This window comes from Punica granatum, chromosome 7 (assembly GCF_007655135.1).
Source record: "Punica granatum isolate Tunisia-2019 chromosome 7, ASM765513v2, whole genome shotgun sequence".
NCBI lineage: Eukaryota > Viridiplantae > Streptophyta > Magnoliopsida > Myrtales > Lythraceae > Punica > Punica granatum.
Genome location: NC_045133.1, coordinates 133,541 through 159,344, shown reverse-complemented (window position 1 = coordinate 159,344; position 25,804 = coordinate 133,541). Strand labels below are relative to the sequence as shown.

At 37.0% G+C, this 25,804-nt stretch overlaps 4 protein-coding genes across 4 annotated transcripts; 2 read left to right on the top strand and 2 right to left on the bottom strand.

Annotated features, from left to right (window-relative positions):
- Nucleotides 1-336: 336 nt before the first annotated feature.
- On the bottom strand, nucleotides 337-3,222 carry LOC116213172 (bidirectional sugar transporter SWEET9-like). Its single transcript, XM_031548019.1, has 6 exons — nucleotides 3,028-3,222; nucleotides 2,268-2,304; nucleotides 1,839-2,046; nucleotides 1,496-1,663; nucleotides 1,174-1,293; nucleotides 337-996 (listed from the first exon to the last, which is right to left on the bottom strand). The coding sequence occupies exons 1-6, from the start codon at nucleotides 3,077-3,079 to the stop codon at nucleotides 625-627; spliced, it is 957 nt and encodes a 318-aa protein (XP_031403879.1). The 5' UTR covers nucleotides 3,080-3,222; the 3' UTR covers nucleotides 337-624.
- A 4,119-nt stretch (nucleotides 3,223-7,341) lies between these two features.
- On the bottom strand, nucleotides 7,342-10,471 carry LOC116215335 (mitochondrial import inner membrane translocase subunit TIM8). Its single transcript, XM_031551005.1, has 4 exons — nucleotides 10,350-10,471; nucleotides 10,112-10,263; nucleotides 7,556-7,740; nucleotides 7,342-7,455 (listed from the first exon to the last, which is right to left on the bottom strand). Exons 2-4 carry the CDS (start codon nucleotides 10,157-10,159, stop codon nucleotides 7,449-7,451), a joined length of 240 nt encoding a protein of 79 aa, XP_031406865.1. The 5' UTR covers nucleotides 10,160-10,263; nucleotides 10,350-10,471; the 3' UTR covers nucleotides 7,342-7,448.
- A 1,131-nt stretch (nucleotides 10,472-11,602) lies between these two features.
- On the top strand, nucleotides 11,603-13,416 carry LOC116212707. The gene is made up of 3 exons (XM_031547355.1): nucleotides 11,603-12,407; nucleotides 12,628-12,710; nucleotides 12,855-13,416. The coding sequence occupies exons 1-3, from the start codon at nucleotides 11,747-11,749 to the stop codon at nucleotides 13,047-13,049; spliced, it is 939 nt and encodes a 312-aa protein (XP_031403215.1). The 5' UTR covers nucleotides 11,603-11,746; the 3' UTR covers nucleotides 13,050-13,416.
- A 2,173-nt stretch (nucleotides 13,417-15,589) lies between these two features.
- LOC116214964 (CCA-adding enzyme-like) lies at nucleotides 15,590-19,570 on the top strand. The gene is made up of 13 exons (XM_031550500.1): nucleotides 15,590-15,797; nucleotides 15,916-16,153; nucleotides 16,293-16,390; nucleotides 16,512-16,595; nucleotides 16,789-16,922; nucleotides 17,072-17,144; nucleotides 17,234-17,279; nucleotides 17,394-17,503; nucleotides 17,602-17,709; nucleotides 17,783-17,842; nucleotides 18,092-18,153; nucleotides 18,604-18,925; nucleotides 19,105-19,570. The coding sequence occupies exons 1-13, from the start codon at nucleotides 15,702-15,704 to the stop codon at nucleotides 19,306-19,308; spliced, it is 1,635 nt and encodes a 544-aa protein (XP_031406360.1). The 5' UTR covers nucleotides 15,590-15,701; the 3' UTR covers nucleotides 19,309-19,570.
- Nucleotides 19,571-25,804: the final 6,234 nt, after the last annotated feature.

Genomic DNA, 25,804 nt, shown 5'->3' with positions numbered 1-25,804 from the left:
CAAACTAGATATATTTCCATATAAAATATTATAACCCGTTTGGTTTTAGAATCGATTTTTAAAATTTTAACTTTAATTTTAATTTTATTAAATACACAACAAAAATTAACAACACAATTATTATTATTTTTCTTTTCTTCAATTTTTTAACCATTCAATTCAATTTTTAATACTAAATTCTCTCAACTATTCATTACTTTTTTCATACTTTTTCTCATAATTCAACATTACAATCATTAAATCCTAATTAAAATCAAAATCCAGCTCTACTTAACTCTAAAATCAAACACACTTTTAATAACTGACATCAATAGATCTTAATAATGGATGTAGCAATTGACATAACTACAATTACAGATTATAAGCTAGCTTGCTACATAATTAAGAAGCCAATTAACAAAGTTAGGAAGAGAGACATTAAGGTTTCAAATTACAAAAATATATGTATATATGTGTTCGTGTGCGTGACATTGAAGCCAGCTTTGATGACTACGCACACATACACATGAAATTAGTTAAATTGGAGCCGAACTTAATCAAGACTTCAAAATAACCTAATTACCCACATAGTAAGTGCTATCTCCACGTCTAATTGGAATATATACGTACGTAGACGTACACTCGTCATGTGATCACTTGAACTTTGATCATATGAATATTGTTGGACAATGGGGAATCGTCAGTGTAAGCACATATTTCAGTTTCTTTGGGCAGCGTTTCCTGGTCAGTTAGAGCAAGTGCTTGAGGATGATGGTCATCTTCCAATTCATTATTGACAGTCGTGACACTATTGGTGATATCTTTGAGCACTGGGTTAAGCTCCGGGCACACGAGTGCACTCAGTTTCACCACATCTATCATCTGCTCCTTCAGCTGATGCAGGTTACCGTCGGTAGCCACGGGCTTTACCTCTTGGATGAGTTTCTTTGCGTTCCTGTACATGAAGTAGAGTGCCATCTGGACCACCCCAAAAATAAATCCCAACACATTGGGTACCTGAGTAATGTTGCCAAAACATAAACATAATAAGATTAGCTAGGGAACTAAGTTAAAGCAATTAAATAATTATAATTAGCTGAGTAAAAAGAAAGAGAAAAGGAACAGAAAGAACAAAACCATGCGTGCAGTACTTGATCAGAAAGAAAACAAGTACAATCGAAGACGTGTACTCACGGCAATGAAGTAGTCGGCCTTGACAAAGCCATAGAAGAACCAAACGACCGCCCCAAGCGTGAGAAACAGTGACAGAGAAAATGGCACGTACTCCACACTTTTCGTTCTAATTACTTTCCTCTGTCCGCATGCCACCCAAAAACAATCCAAATTAACACACGCACGCACACACATATATAACAATTACGTGTCAGTATATATATATATATATATATATATATATATGCATGCATCTACATGTTTATATACAATAATTACGATATATATATATATATATGATTGTTGTCATCTCGGTCAGTGAATTATATATGTGCGCGTGTACCATGATGCAGAGTGGAGCTGCGAAAACACTGAGGGAGAATGCCATGCAAATCCAACCGAGAATATGAGCTCGGTTTTCCGGGGAACCTCGTGCTAGGAACATTGTCCCCAGCAGCACCGCTCCATAACCCAATACGTTCATCCCCACCAGAAGCTTCAACGTCAGCATCTGTGCACGCATGCATGTTATTTTATGTATCAATTCAGTTAGTTAAATTTTACCAAACTACTAAATCTAGATGGAGAGACACGACAGTATAAAAATTAAATTAATGGACACAAAAATTAAGCTATATAAATTAATGAACGTATATATAAAATGACTGATCGACAGACAGACATACCCTAGCCTTCTTTGATGCATAGAGAAGGTAAGCAGCAACATATGCAGTCTCTATCAAGCATCCAAAAGCATTAATGGTGATAATGAGGGTATCCTTTTTCAGCAGTCCGTAATATACCAGAAGCGTCGCGCTCAGCAGGGAAACCGAGTACGGAATAGATTGAAACCCTTCCGTTGACTTTCTCTTGTAGATCTGATAGAATGTTGGCCTGCATATCCCATGCAGCCAGTAATCAAATAATTAGCCCATGCTTATATAGCCCTTACTTTTTATTTAAATATTTCGATCTCTTTTTATTTATTATTTTTTTATGAACGATGCATATATATAATCATGCGTGACTAATTAATTATATCCAAGCTTCATCTAATGCAAAAGTGCTCTTTGCATTTTTTTAAATTATTATTATTAAGCGAATAAAATACTTACAGCGGAGCCAGGAAGGTTATGAAGGAAATAATGTTACCTACAACGCAGAACAATTAAAAAGACAGAGATTAGTCATTTCCCATATATATATATATATATATATATATATCAGAAATGGCCGTTGATATGATAGATGTACGCAGCGATACACCCTCGGTTGACAATATATGCTGTACAACTTAAAGCATGCAGAAGAATTCATCTGCCATCTCTTCATTCCACAGGAAAAATGCTACGGAAACAATAGATCGATCGGTCCTTCGCCTATATATATTTATTGAGGATGTCTCCGATGCATAAATATGTTCACTTATTTCTGGTTTAAAAGATGTGGACAAACGTATAATAATACTTAAATAACAGTGATAAGCCGTCATAAATAATAATAACAATAATAACAATAAAAATAAAAATAATAATAAAAATAATAACAATAATAAGTAGTAATAATGTGATGATGACGATGGTGTTGATAATCGTAATAATATAATAATGATAACAATGAGGCACTTCTTGCCGGTTGCATGAACCCCCAAGTACTATGAAATGCACACACGCACGCGCGCGCGCGCATATATGTCACATTACATATATATACATATATATATATATAGAATTGGATAACTTGAAGATATAATATTATATATATATATATTGCCAGGCATTAGTTAGACGTTTAAGCGAGGGGGGGGGAGAGAATTAATTATAAGATAAGTGGAGTACGTATAATGGAAGTTATGAGTAGAATTGAGACATATACCCATAAGGCCAAAAGCAAAAGCCAACGTCGACGATGGCTGGTGAATGACCATGGTGTATATATATATATATATGCACGAACAATATAAGGAAGATTAAGTGCAGGAGATTGGTGTGGAAACCTCCAAAGAAGCAATCGCTAATTGATTGTGTAGGTAATAATTGATCTCTCGACTGATCGGTATTGAGGAGGGGGGCGGCGGTGCCTGCATTTATATAGTGACACAAGAGAAAATACTAGCTACCTAACTCAAGTCAAGTTGTATGGGACAATATTCCGTGGAATAGCTAAAATTGGTTAGTGTGTCAGTAAATGCAATCACTCCTTATACCCAAGTCGCGAGAAGGTTGACTCAAATAGTAAAAGAGTTTTTTGGTCCCTTTTCTTTACACGTATACACACATTAATATGTTCCTTAACTACTTGAATCCTCTTACGAGCCCAATACTGGAAGAATAATTTCCATACGAGCTAGCTAGAATGCAATTAAGTCTGGCGTAGATGCATGATTTTTTTGCTCAGATTTATATATTCAGAGATATATAATAGCTAGTCCGGTATATGCAAATTGCAAAAGGCACATGATCACGCCTCCAGTGTACCAGCACTCTAGAAGGCTAAAAGACGAAGAAAATATCATATAAGAAGAGAAACGATGTTGTAAATTTATTTATCTATTTTTTGGGAGAGGGGGTTGTTTATAGGTATGTTATACTTCATTAAGATAAAATTACGCTACATTCCCTTGTAACCCAAAAGAAAGGAAAAAAAAGAAAAGAAAAGAGAGAGGCTACATCCGAGTTTGGGTAACCCTCAAACGTACAAAATGAATAGAAAATCGATCCCGAGCCAAGCTGGCCTTGATCATGCTATTACCCGATCAGGGATCTATGTACCTCGCCGATCCAAGAATAGAAAAAGTAAAATACTAATGTGTGAACCTAATAGGATCTAATTTTAGATAGATCAAGTGACGAGGAAGGTGGGTTCCTAACCCAAATTGAGGTCTAAAGTTGGACACAATATCCAAACAGCTTTCTGGGCCAAATGGCTCCATTTAACCATAAATGGACCATTCTCTCACTTTGTAAGCAAGCGCGAAACAGCCAGCTTTCCCTCCCAGCGAGGCCCAATAACTTATATACATATATCTTTATTTATACACCCACAAAAAAAAGCCCAATTGCTAGAGCCATATATCAATTAATTTTCTACCTTCTCTTTAAAAATAAATAAATAATAATGTGACACATTACTTTTTTTTCATTACAAAAGAGATCCGTGAACCTAATACTATGAAAAAAAAATCTAATAACTAATAAATGAGTACATAAAATCTCATATTGAGTATTGAATCTAAAACTTCTCAATTATCAAATGAAAGCATACGGCACTGCGCTACACCTTCTCTGATATATACCAACAATTCAATAATACAATAAGCTGCTCCGGGGTATGTGGGGCCCCACAGTGAATCGTTTCCGATGTGTCACCCACCAAGTGGGTGTTTAAGGATGACAACTCATATTTTAGTCCCACATGACATCTTCTTTGTTTGGCTATGCCTTTTCCTTAACCCGCCCTTTCCGTCTTCATCTCTTCATTGCAAATTAATTAATTCTATGCAAAAAAAAAACTTGTAAAATAGCCTATATATTACGTTTAGATGTCCGGGGGAGCTTATAGCTTCGCTACCTAGGTCCTATTTTGGTCGAGATAAAATCTAAAGATTAAAGAGCAATTTTTTTTTATTAACAAAGGTTGGATCAAACGGTTCGAGTAGAGTCTCGAATTCAAGTCTTGTAGATAATAGAAATCATTTATTGGGAGTTTTACTCATTAATAGATAATCCGTCTCAAACTGAATTAGTTGAAACCCATTGGTTTTATGGATATCGGAGTACACACAAAAAAAATCAACATGCACATTAATATTCAGAAACTCAATGAATAACAAATAATTCAGTTCAATTGGATCGGCCCATTAAGGTATAAAACTCTTCAAACGTAGATTTTTTTCATTTATAATACTTTAATTTGAAATTTTATTTGAGGAAAATTAATTTTTTTTATGTACATGCATATATATATATATATCCATATATAATCTTCTTATGCATGATCATTTAATTAACTAGTCCTTGAAGCTGCAGAAAATAAAAGAAAGCGGTCAACTATATATATATATATATATATATATTTGAAAGCACGCACCCTCCAATATGCATGTCTCGTTATTGCAATAGTATTCGATGTCAAAATAATGAAATATGCACCGACTCGAGTTCAAGTTATAAATAAAGAAAATTCACATTATGATAGTTTACCATTTAATGAGTCCAACCGACTTAAACTGGATTAGCCGGTACCCTATTAACTTTGCGAATATCAAGGTAAAAAAAAAAAAAAGTAATGTAGCATATAGTAAATGTGAAGTTGCTGTGATACATATATAATTTTACTCGGTTCAATCAGGCATGGAAGTCGTCCTATACATAGATGATACATGACTTGGTTATTAAATAGATCGATAGTCCCTGAATTAAGATTTAGCACTCACATATTATGAGCATTGATCTTAATACGACATCCATCACATCTCTATATCATATTATGCATGCAGCTATGTCATAATTTGTACGTGAATATAAAGAGATTGCCACTTATAGGTACATCCAGCTACGCCTATATAGACTCATATATATATATATATATATACGTATACACTGCGCAGTAGTGCATCTAGCTAGCTAGCTTTATATGTATATATCTATGTATATAAATATATGTTTATATATAGAGGTGAACTAGCTAACTTGAAAGAGAAAAAAGGAAGCAGAGACATGGATAGATAGAAGAGAGATTCTTGTTCGAAAAATATGCAAGCACAAGGGAGACCCATATTTAGGAATAGGACGAACGTTGTCTTGGTTGAAATATTCCTAATAGTTTCCAGATTGCTTGAAGAAAGATATTGTTTTAATTAATTAATTATAATCAAATTGCCGATATCATATGCAATCAAACCCCATCCGAAAAGATCGGCCCACTGACGCACTGCTGCTCTCTACACGTACATGAGGTGGAACGCACTACGCACGTACCCAAAGTAATTAGTACCGTACATTCGATCAATCGGGCCAAGGAAGCCGGGCATCTCTCGATTCTGATTTCTCTCAGCTTGAGCTGTGACTCGGAGGGAGATCGGGTATATATGTGTGTGTGTGTGTGAGCCTATATATATATATATATATATGTATATATGAAAGCAATCAAATGGGTACACACACATATATTATTTATAATGTTAAAAAGCTTACTCCAAAGAGGTTTAGAGGCTTCTAGTGGGTTGCTTTAACCGATAATAAAAGTTTGATGAAATAGATCCTTATGTATGAGAAGCCCATTTTTAACTATATACTTCACCCAATTAATTGTAAATTGCTAATTTTAATCTTTTATTTTTCTCCCTAGAACTTACATTTTGTGTTAAATTCTCATTTTGTTCTTGCGATTAGACCGCTTTATTAGAGAATTGAGAAATTCTCTTTTTTTTTGTGTTGAATTCAGTAATGGTAAAGCATTTTATTAAAAAAAATACACTCTCTAATTATTTATTTGGTGTGGAATTCTCATTTTTTATTTGTGTAATTAATTAATTAGAATTCAGTAATTCAAAATAAATTTAACTAAGGAAATATCTCTTCATATCGAAAAAAATACACCCTATAAGTAGTGGCTGTCTTAATAAATTACACTATGAAAACTTCCTTACGAAAATATGAAAAAGAAATATATCCATCGATTTTCCTCTTTATGCATTTTCTAAATTATGCCTAATAAAATTATAAAAAGTAATGAGAAGATGTCTTTTTTTAAAAAAATTAGATAAAGATATATAATAATAACAGATAAATTATTAAGCAAAACAATTTTTTAATTTATGCCTGATAAGACAAAAAATACAAAGGACAATATTTCTTTTATATTCATTGAAAATATAATATCATAAATAAATAAAATTACAAGAGTATTAAGACATGTCATACTCTCTCTATGAAGGCTAAAAAATGTACAAAACTTTATGGATAGTTTTTAGATTTAGATTGGGAACATGTGATGGCGATAGACAAGCTTTGGCATGCATGCATCCCTTCACTCAAATATATAGAAACATTTGTATCCTTTGCTGTCCATTCCCATTCTAACAGTTCGAATGGATCGAAGCTGAGGCTTGGGGCGGGCCAGGTTCCTGCTTCTGAATCAGTCGAACTTACACCCTTGGGCCTCACAAATCGAGAAAAATATAGAAACTTGCCAGAATATGTTGCCGATATACCCCTTTCATTTTCAAAGAGATTTAATATAATTCCCTCCAATACGTTACTGGGATCTCAACATTTTGATTCTCAGTCTACTGCTTATATCCTGTCAAATTCCAACACATCAAAGAGATCAGCCAATCCAATTCCCAAAAGACAGATGAACGATATATAAATTCAAGGTTGCTCCTAAAAACAGAGCCTACTGCATGGATTGAAAGCGCTTCATAATGATGATGCTCATGTCCATGTAACGCTGCGCACAGTTGGAGAGGCATGAGGATTCGCTGGAGCTGAACTTGCTCCCTGGGGTGCCCGTTATGCATTTGTCCCAGCATGCACTCGTAAGCTTAGCTACCATCTCATTCATCATTGCCCTTTCCTTCTCTTGCTGCATCCTCACAGTATAACTTCTAGTTAGATACCGTCCATCATTTCAGAGCCAGATAATAAAGAAGTCTAAAAAGCATTTCTCAGGGATATCGAGCAGAGCAAATTTTGTCTTTGGTAAATTCAGGAGCTTTTATGGTCCCTTTGCAGGACTGATCAGTTGCACTTTAAACTATTAAATTAGCCTAGAGAGGAAGGCCCGGGATCCTTTTGAAGCCGATCTAACTGATAGCAGAGGAGATAGGTCCCTTCACTGGACCTCCCCCGCCCCCGGGATCCTTTTGAAGCCTATCTAATAACTTACAGCAGAGGAGGTAGGTCCCTTCACTGGACCTCCCTCGCCCCGCCCCCACCCCCCCCACAACCCAAACCAAAAAAAAAAAAAAAAAACAAAGAGAAGTAGAAGATACTGTGGTGCTGTGCTCCTCTTAATGGAAGCTACAGCTGGAAACGTTAGTTCCTAATACACATACCGCGAAAAGACAAAATATCTCAGGGCCTCAATCGAACAAAGAGCACACATCAATTCGCTTTAACCCCACTATAAAGGATAAGATACGACAAGAGCAACAGCAGACTCTTGGTAAATTTGGTAACTTCAACTCCTACGAGAGTCAAAAAACTTAGGCCTCTAGCTCTTTCCATCTACCACAAGTTTAAAGAGTCAAATCTCTATCATATTCTGGCAGGCTGCAGCTCATCATCTCTTGTCTTATTTGGTATGGCTAGCTGTATTCCTCCTACAAAAGTTATACAGCCAATTCAGCAGAAATGTAAGTCTATTCTTTGGACGGGCATCAATGCATGCTGTTGTCAAGGGGGAAAAGGGTAATTGGTCTATTCTCTCTCTGCCAAAAGTGCAATGTGACCATGGGTAGGGAGCCAGAGTTATGGAATAAAGCTCGCCGTTTTGAGCAATTTATTGTTGCTTCTTGTTTGCTGTGGATCATCAAGGATGGTTGGATGCAGATTACCAACTAACATGAAGGACCACCTGGACTCACAAGCCGCAGAGCTGGAGCTCTTTCGGGTGTAGGAAATCACTGAAGCTAGGAGAACTGGCTAGGCCATACAGAAGTTTGCCGTATTAGATGGCTTTCAATGGGTGCTCTTCCATGGCTGGCTGACTATTTTAGTAGAGGTTATGAAAGATTCCTGACGAAAATTTCAAGAGAGAGGCTCAGTTATGTACTCAGGTCCAGTCAATGGAATTGGCCAAGGAAATATGATGCTTAAGCTGGTGATCTTAATGAGAAGATTCTTTATATAGTTCAGAGGGCCAGCACTGACATTATATTGAGGAATACTCAGGTGTGAAGCAGGTCGGTTATTCTGAAGGATTGGCGTGAGCTGAATTCTTTCTGGCTGACCATCCATTATTTCTTGACTTGCTATTCTGGACAGAGGTTAGATAGAAGGGAACTTTGAGCAATGCCTCTCTTGGTGATTAGCGTGGAGAGAAGCAGAAAATAGAGATCATCTTCTCCTGATTTATTTTGCTTCTGAGAAAGTTCAGAGTTGTAAAGGCTTACTTACAGAGAGCAGCTGAAGATTGGTAGATGGAACTACATATGGCTGTCCGTTCGTGGAGAAAAAAGATTTTGTTCTGTTATTATCATGATAGAGTGCACAATACATTTGGATTTTCAGATCAAAATCTTCAAGTTCATATTGTTTAGCAAGTCAATCAGTGTCTTCAAGATGAGCTTCCATTCCAAAGCTTGAAGCAAAACTTTATTCTAGCAGTTTTTACTTTCAATTTGAAGCCTAGGGAGAATAGGGTATTGATTTAGTTGTTTTGTCCCCGCTTTGACGTATTGTCACTTTCTGTGTTTTTATTAGTTGTTTCTGAACATTGTAGGAACTTTTGGCCCATTCGGGAATGAATCAACGCACGATTATCCAAGATTTAGGGGGGAAAACAAAAGGAAAAGCAGTACAGGTGAATGGGAATCATTCGAGCACTCAGTACATCTGCAATTAAGAAATTCAAGAAGTTTGATGTAGGGCTGGGCTGCAACAAATGAGAAACACAAACCTGGAAAAAGAAAAATGAGAAAGCAGGAAAACTCAATAAAGGCTGGAGTGGAGGAAACAAGCTCTGATAGCTTAAAAGTATCAAAGGTTTCTGATACTACTTGGACTTGGTCCAATCCTTAGTTTTCTGATACTTGTCTTTCTTTCAGTTCTGATATCATTGATGTTTCACAAGAGAAACATAACTGATCAAAAATACGACAAGGAAACGAAGTTTCTCCCTCTCCTCCCCCCCTCTCACCAGTAACATTCAGAAGCTTAGGTGTCAGAAAGAAAGAAAGAATGGAGCTGAAACTGCAGCAAAGCAAGAAGAACGGGAAAAAAAAAACACTCACAGAGATGAGTCGCTGTAATTCAGCGGAGTTAAGAGATGAAGCGTCCATGACAATGTCGAGAGCGGAAGGAGGGGTACGGCGCGAACTGCGAACTGTCTTCTGCTGCTACTGGTAAATGCTACTTTCTTGCCGGCGCCTTCGTCTCGCCTGGTCTGCAATACATTATACAACAGATGATGAATTGGCGATGATGAATGAAATGAGAGAAAGAAAAGAATCCGTGGAATGAATATCTCACCCAGACCGCCGACCCGACCAAAAGAAAACCCTAACTAATGAACGAACGAACGAACGAACGAACATGACATCTGCTCAGTCAGATCCAGACGGACAAGACTGCAACCCACGTGGGCCCGACCATCCCAAGCCGGCCTCTGGTTAAAATTATCAGGCCCATTTTGCACACCGAAAAAAATTATCAGGCCCATTTTAGTTGGCCCATATCTCCTTATTGTTCTTTTGAGTGGGAAGCCCAATGGCCCATCAGTTTAATTAATGGTCAACCAACTGACCCGCCGGCCGCCGCTTTGCTTTGCCAGGGCATCAATCGATTTGCTTTGCTTTTGGCGGGAGTGAGAAAATTAACCCTTTCCCTCTGAAGAAGAAGAAGAAGAAGAACGGTAGGCAAGCAATGCAATAGTGCATGCAATTTTTTTTTTTTTTGTGTAAAACCCGATATCCAGAAGTCCAATTGTACCCCGAATAATCTATTCGAGTCGGATCAGCCCACTAAGAGTAAAACACTCTCAGTATTGATTTTCTATATTTACAATGACTCAAATCGAGACATTGTTCAAGCGAAACAAACATCAAACTACTTGATTCAACCCACATTGATTAATGGATGCAATTTTGTTCGCACGACAGTTCAGCTATGAGTTGGCATGGCAGCTGAAAGGACATTAAAACCAAAGCTGGAGCTCTCCTTTATTTTGTAGTTGTTGAGTTGGGTTGGGAGGTTCTACTTCTGTGTTCTGAAAATAGCATTGCTTGCATAATTTGTTTGTTTTGTTTGGGAGGCGGGGGCGGTGGGAAGCCACCAAAATTGTAATTGCATGAGGAGTCGATGGTGGCTGTTGTTGTTGTCATTGATGGTTACAAACGTCCCCATCCAGTAAGGATGGAAGGCCAAACTCCAAAAACAAATTCGCTTTTAATTATCCTTTTTCCAATATCCAGCTCATGAAGGAAAATTCCATGCTGTTCTCCTAACGGTAATAACATCAAGAAAGCTGATGCATGCTGCAAATTAGTCTAACTAATAATCATCTTCTAGAATCAAGACAAGATATAGCACAATGACGTACATCTCGCATGGTGATCAAGAAGTCTCAATTTCGATACTCAGTAGGATTATTCGTACCTTTTTATTAAATATTTATTATTTTTGTTTCAATATATTAAGTCTATGAGTCTCATTTGTAATCGAAAATAATAATAATAATCTTCTAGAGGCCTCCTGTCACATTACAAAATCCCCGAGCAGGGTGAAACCCAAAATCTCTTTTCTTTCTTCATTTCCAACTCTTCCTTTTTCCTTCCCTTCCCCCTCTCCATCTGTCTACGCACCCCGTGGTGAGATCTCAAACACATGCCCTAATACATACGTATAATTAATTACTAAGACAGAGATAGATGGGGTGTGCCAACTCCAAGTTGGGTCGTGAAGGATCAACTGAGGTGATGCCTTCAAGACTGGGGCCCATCCTTCGTAACCGGCTCGAGAACATAAGGAGGAGGCGAAGAGTGGCAGATGCCATGACTCTCAAAGAGTCCACCCTCTCCACCAAAGAGCTCCTCGAGGACGCTGCAGCTCCTGATTCCTCTGAGGATACCTCTTCTCGCCGTTCTACTTCCAAGCCAGACCGTGAGGACGAGGATCACCGGCACAGCCTCCCCTTTTTCCCCTGTAACGATCGCATTCCTCCCGAGGAAAAGGAACTAAAGGAGAAGGGCCGGGATGAGGAAGGAGGGAGAGGGACTCATCAGCCTAAGGAATGCACGATGAAGAGCGAAGATATAGATGATGAAAGGAAAATGCAGAAACTGAGAGAGGAGAAGATGATTGAGGCCGTGACCGCAGCTATTGAACAGGTTGCCATGCAGGAGGTGATCAATGAAGAGGATCGGGAGAAACTCGACGAGAATGATGAGCACAAGGATGATGACAACGATGAAAGTAAAATGCGAATTCCTAGCAAATCTGATGATTACATCTGCCCAGGTTCCCCCAGTTTCCGAGTGTATTGCGTGGCATCTGTATCAGCCGACGACTCTGATAACGACACCGATGAATGTGAGCTTCTGTACTTTCACCCCCCATTCATCTTATATATATATATATATGCCTTTTCCCCTCCTTTCTTTATTAGGTTACAAATGAGGCTTATGAATAAATCTAGTACTAAGAAATAGGAAATTTTATTCATCTTATTTATAACTGAGTATCAAATATCCTACTCCTCTTCAATAGCAATATAGATGCAAACAGTATTCGATTTCTTTCCTCTATGCAGGCGGAGATATTAATGATGCCCCAAAAATTACATCCAAGAGCGAAGACAGCAGCGAAATACGTGAATCTGTTAATTCAAACGAGGTTAGTATCTTTCATGCATTTAATTTTTGGAGCTACCGATTACTCGACGTCATTCCTACTTTGCTAAATGTGAAAAACCTAGCAAGATACACGTCAATGACAAATCTCTGATCAGAAAAATTGTCCTGCCCTGGTGTCTTGTAGGGTCATGACTCGGTGACTAACAAAAGTGAGAGTCACGGGAGCAAAGGAAAACGTCCGAAGGGATTGAGGAAAGTGATCGGGAAGAAAAGATCGGGGGCCATGAAGAATCTGTTAAATGTCAAGTCGTGCTATTATCCCTCATGCTCAGGGCAAGATCGCACTCGGCTCCTCTCTGAGAAGGCAGCTGATTCATAGAACCATGAGGAATTAAGAAAAAGGATCTTTAGTTTCCCTTTTCCGTTTGATGTAACTATCATGTGCTTAGGTCATCTTTTTCGACAGTCGACTGATGGATCTATGTTACGTACCCAGCGAGTGGGGCATATGCCACTAGCTAGGAAATCGCATCTTACTTTTGCAGAGCCACTCCTCGTCTATGATAGACTGGAAAGATATCCGACAGCAGCACTCGTCACCAGTATGTCCAAGGAGCGAAAAGTTTCTTACCTCTACCTGCTTTGTTAATTAGAGGGCCGTGTAATTTTCTGCAATTAAATACTTGTTAGATTTCGGTGAGGAAATCACATCCATTTTATATTTCCAGAATATTTCTTTCGCTTCAGCTAGTGTCATCGGACCTTAAACGTCATCTCTATTGCATGGATGCATTGCTTGCGGCCACACTCGTCATAGAAGACGAAAAATATCAAATCAGAACTTATCGCAAATAAGTGTTCCAGATCGTAATTGCTTATGATCACTCACCTTCTTTGATTGGCAAAAATCCGTAGCATAGCCACTAGCCAGTGCACAAATAGGCAGAGCTATACCTCACCGAGTCAATCTTCCGCTAACTAGCTCAATTGAGCTGTGCACAAGGTCATCCAATCTACTATCCTGCATATAAGTCAATAATTCGTGTATATATTGCAGGTAGCGAATCTTTTTGTGTGGGATTCAAGTTTTTTCTTTCTTTTTTTTTAAATATATATATATATATATATGTATGTATTTTGTGATGAGGGGGCCGAGGCCAATTGCATTAAAATAGATAATTAAGTAATACAAAGTCGAGGCATGGTAACCCTTGTGATATGCTCAGACAGAACAAGATCGAGCCCACGTGTTCCCTCGCGATATACATATGTTTCCCACAGCATGCTACCTCTCAACCGTGAGAACAGAATCTTAGGTAAGGGTGGTCGATTGGTCATTTTATATGTTTGAAAAGGAGAAGAAAAGCATGGTAACATGAGGAAGTAATCATTTCACGGCAATCCTAGGCTCCTATTATGAAGTTTTGAAGGAGGCCTGGGTGTTAAAGATTTAGAAATATGGTATTGTGCTTGAATTATGAAGTTTATTTGGCAGCTATTCACAAGAGCAGGCTCTCTTTGGATAGCATCGGTGGAAGCTTACCTGCTTAAAGGGAAAAGTTTTTGGATATTGAAGATTCCCAATGTTTGCTCCTATCCTTGGAGGAAAATCCTTAAGCTAAGGACTAAGGCCTATCCTTTACTGAAGCATGCTATTGGTAATGGGCACAATACTTTCTTTTGGACTGATAATTGGTGTGACGAGCCATTTACAGAATATAGTGAGAGGCAGATATGGTATTCCTTTGGCAACAATTGTAACTGAAGCGTTGAGATGTACAGTTTGGGGATAAAGGATTTTTAGGGATAATGAGAGGAGAATATTGTAGCGTCTGAAGTTGATTTGGCTCCTTACAAACAAGATACTGTTTTGTGGGCAGCTAATACTACGGGAAAATTTACTGTTTCTAGCACTTGGGATGCACTCAGAAGGAAGGAGAGGAAAGCTCCCGGGTACAAGCTTGTCTGGTTCACCCCAAGCGTGCCTAGACACTGCTTTATTAGTTGGTTAGCTATCCATGATAGGTTGGTCACCTTGGACAGAGTGAGTAAATGGAGCTTAGGAGTTGATACAATCTGCAAGTTATGCTATGAAGTAGAGGAGAGCAGGGATCATCTCTTTTTCTCCTGTTCCTTTAGCAAGCAACTGTGGAAAAGGATTCTGCAAAAATGTGGAATATTCAGGGCAGTGGGGACTTGGTCTACTGAGTTTACATGTGAAAAGGAAGAGATGGAGGGAGAATATGTAGTTCCTAAGGTAGTCATGCCTTGTGAATTATGAAGGTCTTGGTTTGTGTTAACTACAAACCCTTGCTTTCATGCTGTGTAAAATTTTTATAGAATAAGAACTTTGACTCGTATCTTTTTGTAAACTTTTACTGTAAGTAATTCAATATGAGTGATTCTTTTGGCAAGTGGATTATAAGTTTTAAGTTTATAAAAGTGTGCTGAATATCTAGAAATATATTTTTAAATTTAAGAAAAAAATATTATTTTACTATAAGAGTTAAGCAAAAAAATCAATGCACTTATATATAACACTAAGTGTATTTGGTGTTAACATCAAGACGGTAATTAAAAGAAAAAACTGTGAAAATTTTATATTCATATATACTTATATAATATTTCCTATATTAAAATTAATTATATTTTATTAATTATGAAATTACCTTTTTTTTGAATAATTTTTTTTTATATTTCTATTCTTTTTAGTAATAAATAATTTAAAATTGTATTATCGTGATGAATGGTGACGCTTTTTATATAACAACGTTATTCTTTTCGCAATCTTAAATTTAAAATCTATTTTTGTTTTTATTTTCAATAGTAGAAGATCAAGATATCATCTAACAAGGCTCAGGCCCATCCGGACCGAGATCCTCTGTGAATTATATTCATCCCCCAAAAAAAAAAAAATCATCAAAAAGAGATCCTCTGTGAATTGCATTGGGCTGGTAGAGGCCATCGTTTTACTGCGTGCTGCCTTCTCCCTTCTGCTCACTTTCGCTTCGCTTCAGCTCAGTCGCAGTCTATGTCGATGGCCATGGCTCTCTCTGACTTGCGGCTGCTGCGTTCCCCCGTCCCAACTCTTGTTGATTCCTCGCCCTGCTTTCGACTTCTTCGCTTGGTATTACTTACGGACTTACTCATACAGCTTTATTATGCTTCTCCTTATTCAATATCCTCCAGTCAGTCAGTGTACTACTGTTCTCTCCGAGCTCAGCCTCAATTGCATCTGTTGACAGTTTCGGTACCAGTCGATTGTGGCTGTGCCGGCCCTCGACGCCCAAGTCACCTCCACCACTGCCCATTCCTCCCTTCATCGCCATTTCTCTCCTGCAGCCGCTGGGGTTGTTGATGATGCTTCTGACGAGCAGCAGCAGGGGGAGGCGCCGAGCAAACTCAGTTCCAGGGCCCTCGGAATCCGCTCTTCCATGATCTCCAACCCTACAAGAAAGGTTCTTGACGGCCTCAAGCGAAAAGGTCTTGATTTCCATCACGTCATACCCTTCCGTTCCAGACGCGGAGGAATTCCCTTTCACACCTCGGAATGTCAATAGAATTCGCTATGGCCCGCTAGCTGCACCCTCTCACCGTACTGTACCTGCTGTGTCTCACTCAGGATATGAGGTTTACCTCGTTGGAGGTTGCGTGCGGGATCTTATTTTGAGGAGAACCCCCAAGGACTTTGACATCATAACCTCCGCTCAATTAAAAGAGGTCTGTTGCTTATTATTGTGTATAGATTATGGACCTTATATTGCGCTGTCTCATAAGTAAATTGGCCTATCCTTTCCTCTTTTCACGAAACTAATGCATGTCCGATCCCTATCCTATCCAGGTCGTGAGAGCATTCTCTTGGTGTGTCATAGTTGGGAAACGGTTTCCCATATGTCATGTGCACATAGATAACACCATAGTAGAGGTATGTATGATCTCCTGGGTTGCTTTTGCTATCATTTGTTTCGCTACTATTAGCTTGATTTTGCAGTTCATTAGTACCTTAATGTATCTTTTGCGGTAGGGTATAGCATTGTTTCCTTTTCTCTTCCCCATAACTTTTAGGTCTCATTGTGATATTCCAAAATGATATTTTAATTCTCAGAAAAAAAAAATAGGTGTCAAGTTTTACGAGCTGTGGGAAACGGTTCAGTAGGAGGCTGACTGATGATTATGGAAGACCTCCTGACTATGACGAAAAGGATTATCTACGTTGGAGGGATTCTTTGCAGAGAGACTTTACCATAAACGGGTTTTCCAATTAGCTCTTGATGCTTTGGATTCTAGTCTAAATTATGTTGTTAACTATTGTGATTTATGATTGCTCTTAATATCCCTGCTGTGATTATATATTAGGTATCTGCTGATCCATTCCTAAATTGCGTCTCTGAAATGCTGCAGCCTGTTCTTTGATCCATATGCGAATATAATATATGACTATGTGAGAGGCATGGAAGATATTAGAAAAGCTAAGGTGGGTATGTGGTTAATGATCTCTTTATTCTTGCATGGTTGTATCTTTCGTCCATTAGGTATTCCTCATGATGTCACGCATTAATGTAGGTTCAAACAGTGATTCCAGCAGGTGAATCATTTGGAGAGGATTGCGGTTAGTCCTTGTCCGACATTGAATTTGTTTTTTTTTCCCATCAAAACTATTCGGTAATTGAGCACTGTTTCTACTCCTGATGAAATGACTGTTGAACGGCTTAAATTTCTGCAGCCAGGATTCTCCGTGCTATAAGAATTGCTGGCCGTTTGGGATTTCGTATTTCAAGGGAAACAGCTTATTGCATTAGAACTCTCTCTTCCAAAGTTCTAAGACTTGATAAAGTAAGTCAATCATCAACACTTGCTTTCTTACTTCTTATCAATATATATTACTTATACACATCAGTTTCTCATGTGTACTTCATTTCAAATTGATGTAGGGAAGGCTCTTGATGGAATTAAACTACATGCTAGCTTATGGATCTGCTGAAGCTTCTTTGAGGTTGCTGTGGAAATATGGAGTCCTGGACATACTTTTACCATTTCAGGTAAAATACTGTCAATTTCACCTGCCTTGTGTCATCACTGGCAATGCATTTCTAATGGGTGCTCCAATTGCAGGCGGCATATTTTGTCCAAAGTGAGTTCAAGAGACGTGACAAGGGATCTAACATGCTACTGGTAATTCAGAGCATGCCTGTCCTTAATCCTTATAACAAATAGCGTATTATTTCCAAGTTGTTGCACGCTGTGCTTTGTGATAAGATATTGCTTGTTGATTAATCTTCAGGAATTTAGTGCATCATTCTTAAGTATTGACAGGCATATTGACGCCCATTTTGTTTCATGGTATCTGTGATCTATATTCTGATTTTTCACTTTATTGAAGGTTGTGCATAATGCTTAAAAATTAATCTTGTCTATTTGCAGTCTCTATTTTCCAAGCTGGATGAACTTTTAGCCCCCAACAGGCCATGCCATAGTATGTTATGGTAAGAATCTTCCAGTCACAGTTGTCCTTATCTTATGTTCATTCCCTGTCCACCTAATACAGTAACAGTCTACACTATACCTTCTGTGGTTCTCAATAGTTATCTTAGAGCAGTAACTTCCTAAACAGAAATGCATTTTTTTTTCCTAATACATACAAGTTAAACTTTGTAAAAGACTGGAGCAGATGTTTACTTTCTTTTTCACCGTACTTCCATGAATGTATTCCCAATCTTGTACATAAATATATAATCTATGCCATGTCAATGCCAGCTGGCTCTGAAGGGTGGGTGTAATGATGTGGTGACAGTTAGCTTTAGCCTTGATTACCATAAGGGAAGGTTGACTGACTGATGCGCGGATGATCCTAGTTCATACATAATCAAATTACACCGTTTGCCTCTTACTGCCATAGACTCTAAATCATATTTATACTACTGACTGGTTTTCAGGGTCGGAATTTTAGCATTTCACAAAGCACTGTTCGATAAGCCTAGGCATCCTTTAGCGGTAGCTGCGTTCAGCCTTACCATCAACAATAGTGGAGATATAGTGGAAGCACTGCAGATATCAAGGACAATCTCGACACCTCATTGCCCCAGGTTCCAAGAATTGCTACAATTGCAGGAACAGTGGGATAGTGATCCAGAAGCACTGAGAGATGAAGTTATGAATCTTGCAGCATCCGTCAAGGAGGTGCTGTCCAACATGACTGATCAATATTTTGTTTCTCAGGCATTGGCTGGGTACCCTGGAGCACCTTGTTCCAATTTGGTGAGCCTCTCATGTCTCTGTTGTATGTCTCTCTCTCTGTGCATGCGCTAGTAATGACTTCATCCCATAATTAACTGGTTTTATTCGCTAAGTCTCTGTTCTGCTTTCAATTTGTTTTAAATGGATCCATGTGTACATGCCATAAACTTGTCCATTATTGGTATGCCAAATTTTTCCAGGTATTTATTCATCAGGACTTGTATATAAGGGCATGTCGGATGTTCCAGTGTGTGACAAGAGGTCCAGAGGATGGGTTCACGGCAAAGCAAGGTGGGATTAATTATGAGGAGTTGGCGCAGGGGAACCTGCAGGATGTTCGACATACTTTTGCAAGAGTTGTCTTTGACACCGTCTACCCTCTTGACCGGAGCTTAGTGAGATAGTCTTAATGTGTTGTACACTAGTATGAAATGGCATTGCAAGGAGCAGAGAGAAGAGGCAGTCATGCGAGTTATTTTGTGTTAAGATAGTTAATTTGTGGTACCAATGAATTTTTTGAGTGTGTTGGTAATAATTCTACTATGAAGTTGCAATTAGAGTGTGACTTTCCAAGTGAAGGAAATTGTGGGAAAACAATTCCTTGCAATTTGTGCTGTTGATAACATGTGAAAAGATTGAAGGCGAGAAGGGATACGTATTCAACAACCTCTCCGTATTCCCATCTCATCTTCTTGTGCGGGATAGTCTGGTCTGGTCTGTTAGTGGAACTCGCAAATTCATAACAAGAATCTCATAAATATTGTTAAAAAAAAGAGCGAAATGAATTTTTATTCTAATTACTAAACTTAATATATGTCAATTTGTATTGATAATTAACAAAAATATGATGATGCAAGTCAATTGAAATAAATAATTTCAAAATACTATTATAATAATTAACTTGCTATATGGCAAAAATTAATTATTTTACTAATTTTTAATAAAAATGTAAATATAAATATTTGAAAGTAACTAATGATTGAAATTTTTTATTATTTATAATCAGATATGTGTTTCAATGTAAATATTTATAATAAAAAAATGATATAGGATTATATGAAAAATTTGAAACGTGAGCTTCTCATTGACTGACTATTTGTATGCCAAATACGTTCGTAACATTCACAATAAAGATGATTATTTCACGATCATCATCATCAATGCAGGGGCGGTCTAAGAGTCAAGGACCTAAAACCAAACTCTAAGACAAGATTTTTAATTCATTTAATAAAATTAATATAATTTTGATTTAAATTTTATTCTGTTACTTTTTACCAGTGTGGTTCTAATTAAAATTATGTAATTGACGTATTTTATATCATACAATTATAGAAAACAATATATAATTTATGTATACTAAATTAAAAATGATATAAATTAAGAGAATTGAAAGATGGAATCACAAAACTTCGGTATGAAAATTGATTTACTTGATTGCAAAATGAAAATTAAATAGCCTCATTTTTCTTGTTTTAGTAAAAAAGAGCCTCTTTATCAAGGAGAAGAAGATTTACCATTGCGCAGAAAACTAGAAATGAATATAATGGTTAACAGAGAAGAAACTAGGGATTTGGGATTAATTATAGAAAAAATGACATATAAACTGTGGTGATTAATAGAGAAAAAATAGAGATTGTGGCAAGTGGCTTGGATGTACTTAAATAACTAATACAAAAAATGAATGAGATTTTACATAATACATTCCAAACTTAATGTTGGGGCCTTAATCTATTACAAACTAATATAATGATTACAAATATAAATATTATATGTATGATAATGCGACTCATTGTGGGGGTCTCAAACAATTGCTTGAGTTGCCTTCCCTTGGGCCGCCCCTAATATTTTTTTTTTTTATAATTTACACCAGTAAAGATTATTATTATAATACATAATTGTTAAGGAATCCATATATAGTACAGAATTGATAGCAAGATTGCCCATTGCATGTTTATTTCTCCAAAAAATTGAAGTGGAAGTTTCTTATTCACCGACTCTTTGATGCCATATGTGTCTGTAATATCCAAAATCATCATCATCATCACCAAATGTTTTTTGTAAATTACACCAAAAAGATTATTATTATTATTATTATTAGTCCTCACGCATGTGCTTTCGCGCCTTGGAGCAAACTCAATCATTACTTTATCAGCCCAAGTCATTGCAATATTGCTTCTCAAATATTAATAGTTATATCCCTCTGAATAGAAAAATCAAAGAAATTGCTAGGTGGCAAATCGACCGGCAAATTCATTAAATCTACTCTAAACGAATAACTTGCACAAATCGCGTTGCTGCTTAGCAATTTCTTTGATTTTTCTATTTGGAGGGATATAGCAATTAATATGTGAGAAGCAATATTGCAATGAGTTGGGCTGGTTAAGCAATGATCAAGTTTGCTCCAAGGTGCGAAAGCAAATGCGCGCGCACAAAATGCATGCATGAGGGCTAGTTTTCTTTTAAAATTGTAATTGTACAATAACTGCCCACGAAGGCATCTAACTCGCATAGTGCTTGTAATTGGATAAATACCCCAATTGATGGATAAATAAAGAAGACTCTGATGGATAACCAAAGAAATTAGAGTCCTGTTGTTTTGATTTGACATCACCGATAATGAGAGATTCTCAGTATGTTTGATTTTAAAGTTAAGTAAAGTTAAATTTTGATTTTAATTGGGTTGTAATGATTATGTTATTGAATTATGAGAAAAAATGTAAAAAAATAATGCATAGTTGAGAGAATTTAGTATTAAAAATTGAAGAAAAGAGAAAAAGTAAAAATTGTATCGTTGACTTTTTATTGTGTAGTGAGTAGAGTTAAAATTAGAATTAAAATTTTAAAAACCGACCCTAAAACCAAACGAGAAGTCTTAGTTTTAGGATATAAGAGTTTTTTATTTCTCTTGTGAAGGTCTGTTTGGTTACCAAAAATTTTTTTAACTCTACTTCATTTAATTTTACTTATCTTCAATTAACACAATTATTACATTTCTCTTTTTCTTCAATTTTTTTAACCATTCAATTCAATTTTTAATATTAAATTCTCTCAACTATTCATTACTTTTTTTATAATTCAATAATATAATCATTACTTTCTCTCAATTATTTATTATTTTTTCATACTTTTTCTCATAATTCAACAACACAATCATTATAAAACCAATTAAAATCAAAATTTAACTCAACTAAACTCTAAAATCAAACACAAATAGTGCATATCAATAAATTGGGTGTTTTTTAAAGTTTTAAACACCATGTATAATATATATGTCTACATACATGTATATATATAAACTTGAATATGAGTGCATTAAATAATGACCTAATAGTAATATGTACAATTAACCCGCATTAACCAAATATTTATCAAATAAATAAACAAATAATAAAATAAAATATACATGTTCTAGAAATATATTTACATTTATAAAACGTGGCCTAATTGTAAATATATATAATTAATTCACATGAATAAAATGAAAAAAATAAATACATATATTCTGGAAATATATAAGTACATATATAAAAAGTGGCTTAATTGTAAATATATAAATAATTAATTCAACATTAACAAAATGAAAAAATAAATATATATATTCTGGAATATATTTGATTTTTTATATTACTGAAATATAATATAATTTTTCACTTTATATAATTCTACACATTTGCTATAATTATGATTAATAAATATATAAAAAAAGTTTACTTTAGAGTTACCTATTTTTTCTTATTAGGATATAATTCATGTAATCATCATAGGATTTAAAAGAATTCATATAGTATATCCTTAAGAACATAAATATTCTCACATAAGTACAAACTAAATATAATTTATTATTGTTTCGTAAAAGTGAAAATAGTGAAGAATCTTAAACAAATTAAGTATTTTCATACTATATGAAATTTATATAGTATATTTTGTGAGTTATATGCATTAAATCCACATTAACAAATTTTTTTGAATTCAATTTCTTATATTATAATAAATGAAATTTTTTATCATAAATTTTTGTTTATAGAGTTCACGGGTCTAAAAATCTAGTGTATAATATATTGTTTTTAGCTTTTATAATTGTAAATAGTCATAGATATATATAATAATGTAAAAGAGAATTCGATATAAAAAGAAGCTTGTTATAGAAGATTGTGAAGTTTAGAAAATTGAAGATAAAAAAATTATATATAAAATTTGAAAAATTAATATTTATTGTTTTATAAGTAATATATGACTCTTAAATATGTACATAAATGAAAGTAATATTTGTTTTTTCAAAGATTCATTGTTAGTGGAAAAAGCTCGAAGAACTCGTGAAATATATTTCAAGTACTTGTGTTATTAAGAATATGACAGATATATTAAAACAAAATACAAATAAAAATATGTCCAAAATATAGACATATTCCTCTTAAAAGCCCTACAACCTAATATATATGTATATATATCCCATCATTTTACCATTCGAAGTTTTTTTTTCCTTAGGATAGATATATTAAACAAAATATAAATATAAATATGTCAAAAAAATGACATATTCCTCTTAAAAGCCCTACAGGGCGATCCAGAAGTTCCGCTCCAAGATTGGCAAGGTGGTCGGCGCATTTGTTTGCTTCCCGGTAGGCATGCTTTGGTGAGATGATCTCAAACTGTTGGCACAATGTCCTGCAATCGCCAATCAAGTTTATTAGCACCATATTGGTAGAGTTTCCCCACACCCAGGATAGGTTTAGTGTGGCATCTAGCTCAACAATTAACTTGTTGACTCCACAGTCTTTTGCCATGATTAGCCCTTGCCTAAGGGCTTTAAGCTCGGCGATAGCACTGGTGGTATGCCCAAGATTCATCCTAAAACCTCTGACCTATCTGCCCATGGGATCTCGAAGAAGTCCCCCAGCATCGGCTAAGCCCGAATTACCCTTGGCACAACCATCAATGTTATGTTTGAAGAATCCATCTGGGGGGGACTCCCAGCGAACTTGAGCAATCGAGCTGGGTTTAGAAGGAGGTCTATGTTGAGTAGCATGGAACTCCGCTGCAATCTGGATGGTATAATTTACCAGGTTGTTATGGAGGGGTTTCGAAGAAAAGGCCAAGGAATTCCTATTCTTCCAGAGGTGCCAAATAGCGAAAGGGAAGATAATGCCTCAAGGAATACGGAGGTGTGAGGCTTGAGATGAAGCAACGTTGTATCTAATCCAAAGCTCAACCGGGGCAGTAAACATGCCCAACTTAGATGTTGGAATCTCCAGATGTTGCTAAAAGGATCTAGCTATAGGGCAACTCCGAAGGATGTAGTCTACTGTTTCTTGCTCTAAAGGGTATCTGGGACAACAGGGTGAGATGGGCAAACCACGTTTAGCGAGAAGGGAAGCAGTGGGGTTCCTATTCTTTTGCATAACCAAATGAAGTATTGAATGCGGGGAAGAGTTGGGCACTTCCATATCCAGTCCCAGTTATCTTCAGGGGCATCATGATGGTCACAAAGGAGGAGATATGCAGATTTAGTGTTGTACTTGCCATCATGAGAGAGGCCCCAGATGATAGAGTCCAGCGTGTCACGTCTTAATCCAGTTGGGAGGCCTTGAATGGAATCGATGATAGATGCTGGTAGGTCGAAGAAGAGATGGGAAAAATCCCAAATTCTGTTAGGCAGTAAGATAGAGCTAACAAGTCTGTTGTTCTCTTCGGCAGAAATGGGGCCATGGATGATGCTTCTGAGCGGTTCCCTACCCACCCAACGGTCAGACCAAAAAGGGGCAGATGCTCCATTACCAATCGCCTATTTAACTCCTTGCTCGAATGGCTTTCCAGTTACTGGAACCACTGACGAGATGAGTGAAGTTGTGAGTAACAAACTGGTTTCATAATAATCGAGCTCAGGGTTCTCTTAAAGAAGTTGCTCTGGAGATTAGGTTCCTTAATAGAGCTTTGTTACGAAGGTTCATATTTGGGATGCCTAGGCCACCCAAGGGTTTGGGCATGGTTGCAGTTTGCCAGGAGACAAGGTGAATCTTTTTTCTTGTTGACGTAGAGCCCCAAAGAAAGTCTCGATTGATGCGGTCCAGTCTGGAGAGAGTTGATTGGGGAAGGCGGGAGCATTGCACGTAATAGGAAGGGATGGTAGCACAGGTCGTGTTGATGAGCAGTGCTCGACCTGCCATGGAGAGCATACTAGCCTTCCATCCCACAAGTTTGGCTCATACCTTTTCTACTACGAAATTGAAGTCCTGTTCTGTATGAGTGGAAAGGCCTAAAACCAAGGTATTTCCCGAGATCTTCCGTCTCACTTATGTTGAAAGCAGAACAAGCATGTTGGCGTTGGATCGGGGAAGTATTTTTGGAGAACAACAATTTGGATTTCTCCAGATTTATAGGAATCAAGGGCAAATTGAGCAGCAAGACTCGTGGTTGGGGAGGTGGTACCCATTAACAAAATGTCATCGACAAAAAGGAGATGTGTCATGGGAAAGCTGTTGTGGGAAAGCTTAACACCTTTCCAAGCTTTAGTGCCTACCATATCCTCGATGAGGTGCACCAAATATTCCATGCAGAGAATAAAGAGGTATGGGGAGATGGGGTCCCCCTGTCTGATGCCGCGAGAAAGGGTAAAAGAGTCTAGGCAACTACCATTGAAAAGGATGGAGGCTAAGGTAGAAGATACACAAGACATTAGCCATTCAATCCATGGAGCTGGGAAGCCAAAGTGGTGTAGGACTTTTTGTATGAAACTCCTCTCGAGGCAATCAAATGCTTTCTCAATCTTGAGCCCATCTCGCTCTCATCTGATTTGAGAGATTTCATAGGCATTTCACTTCATCAATCACCGCGAGAACTTAAGAATGAGGAGGAAGAAAAGAAGCAGATAGTAAAGGACACCAACGACCTGGGAAGTGGGGC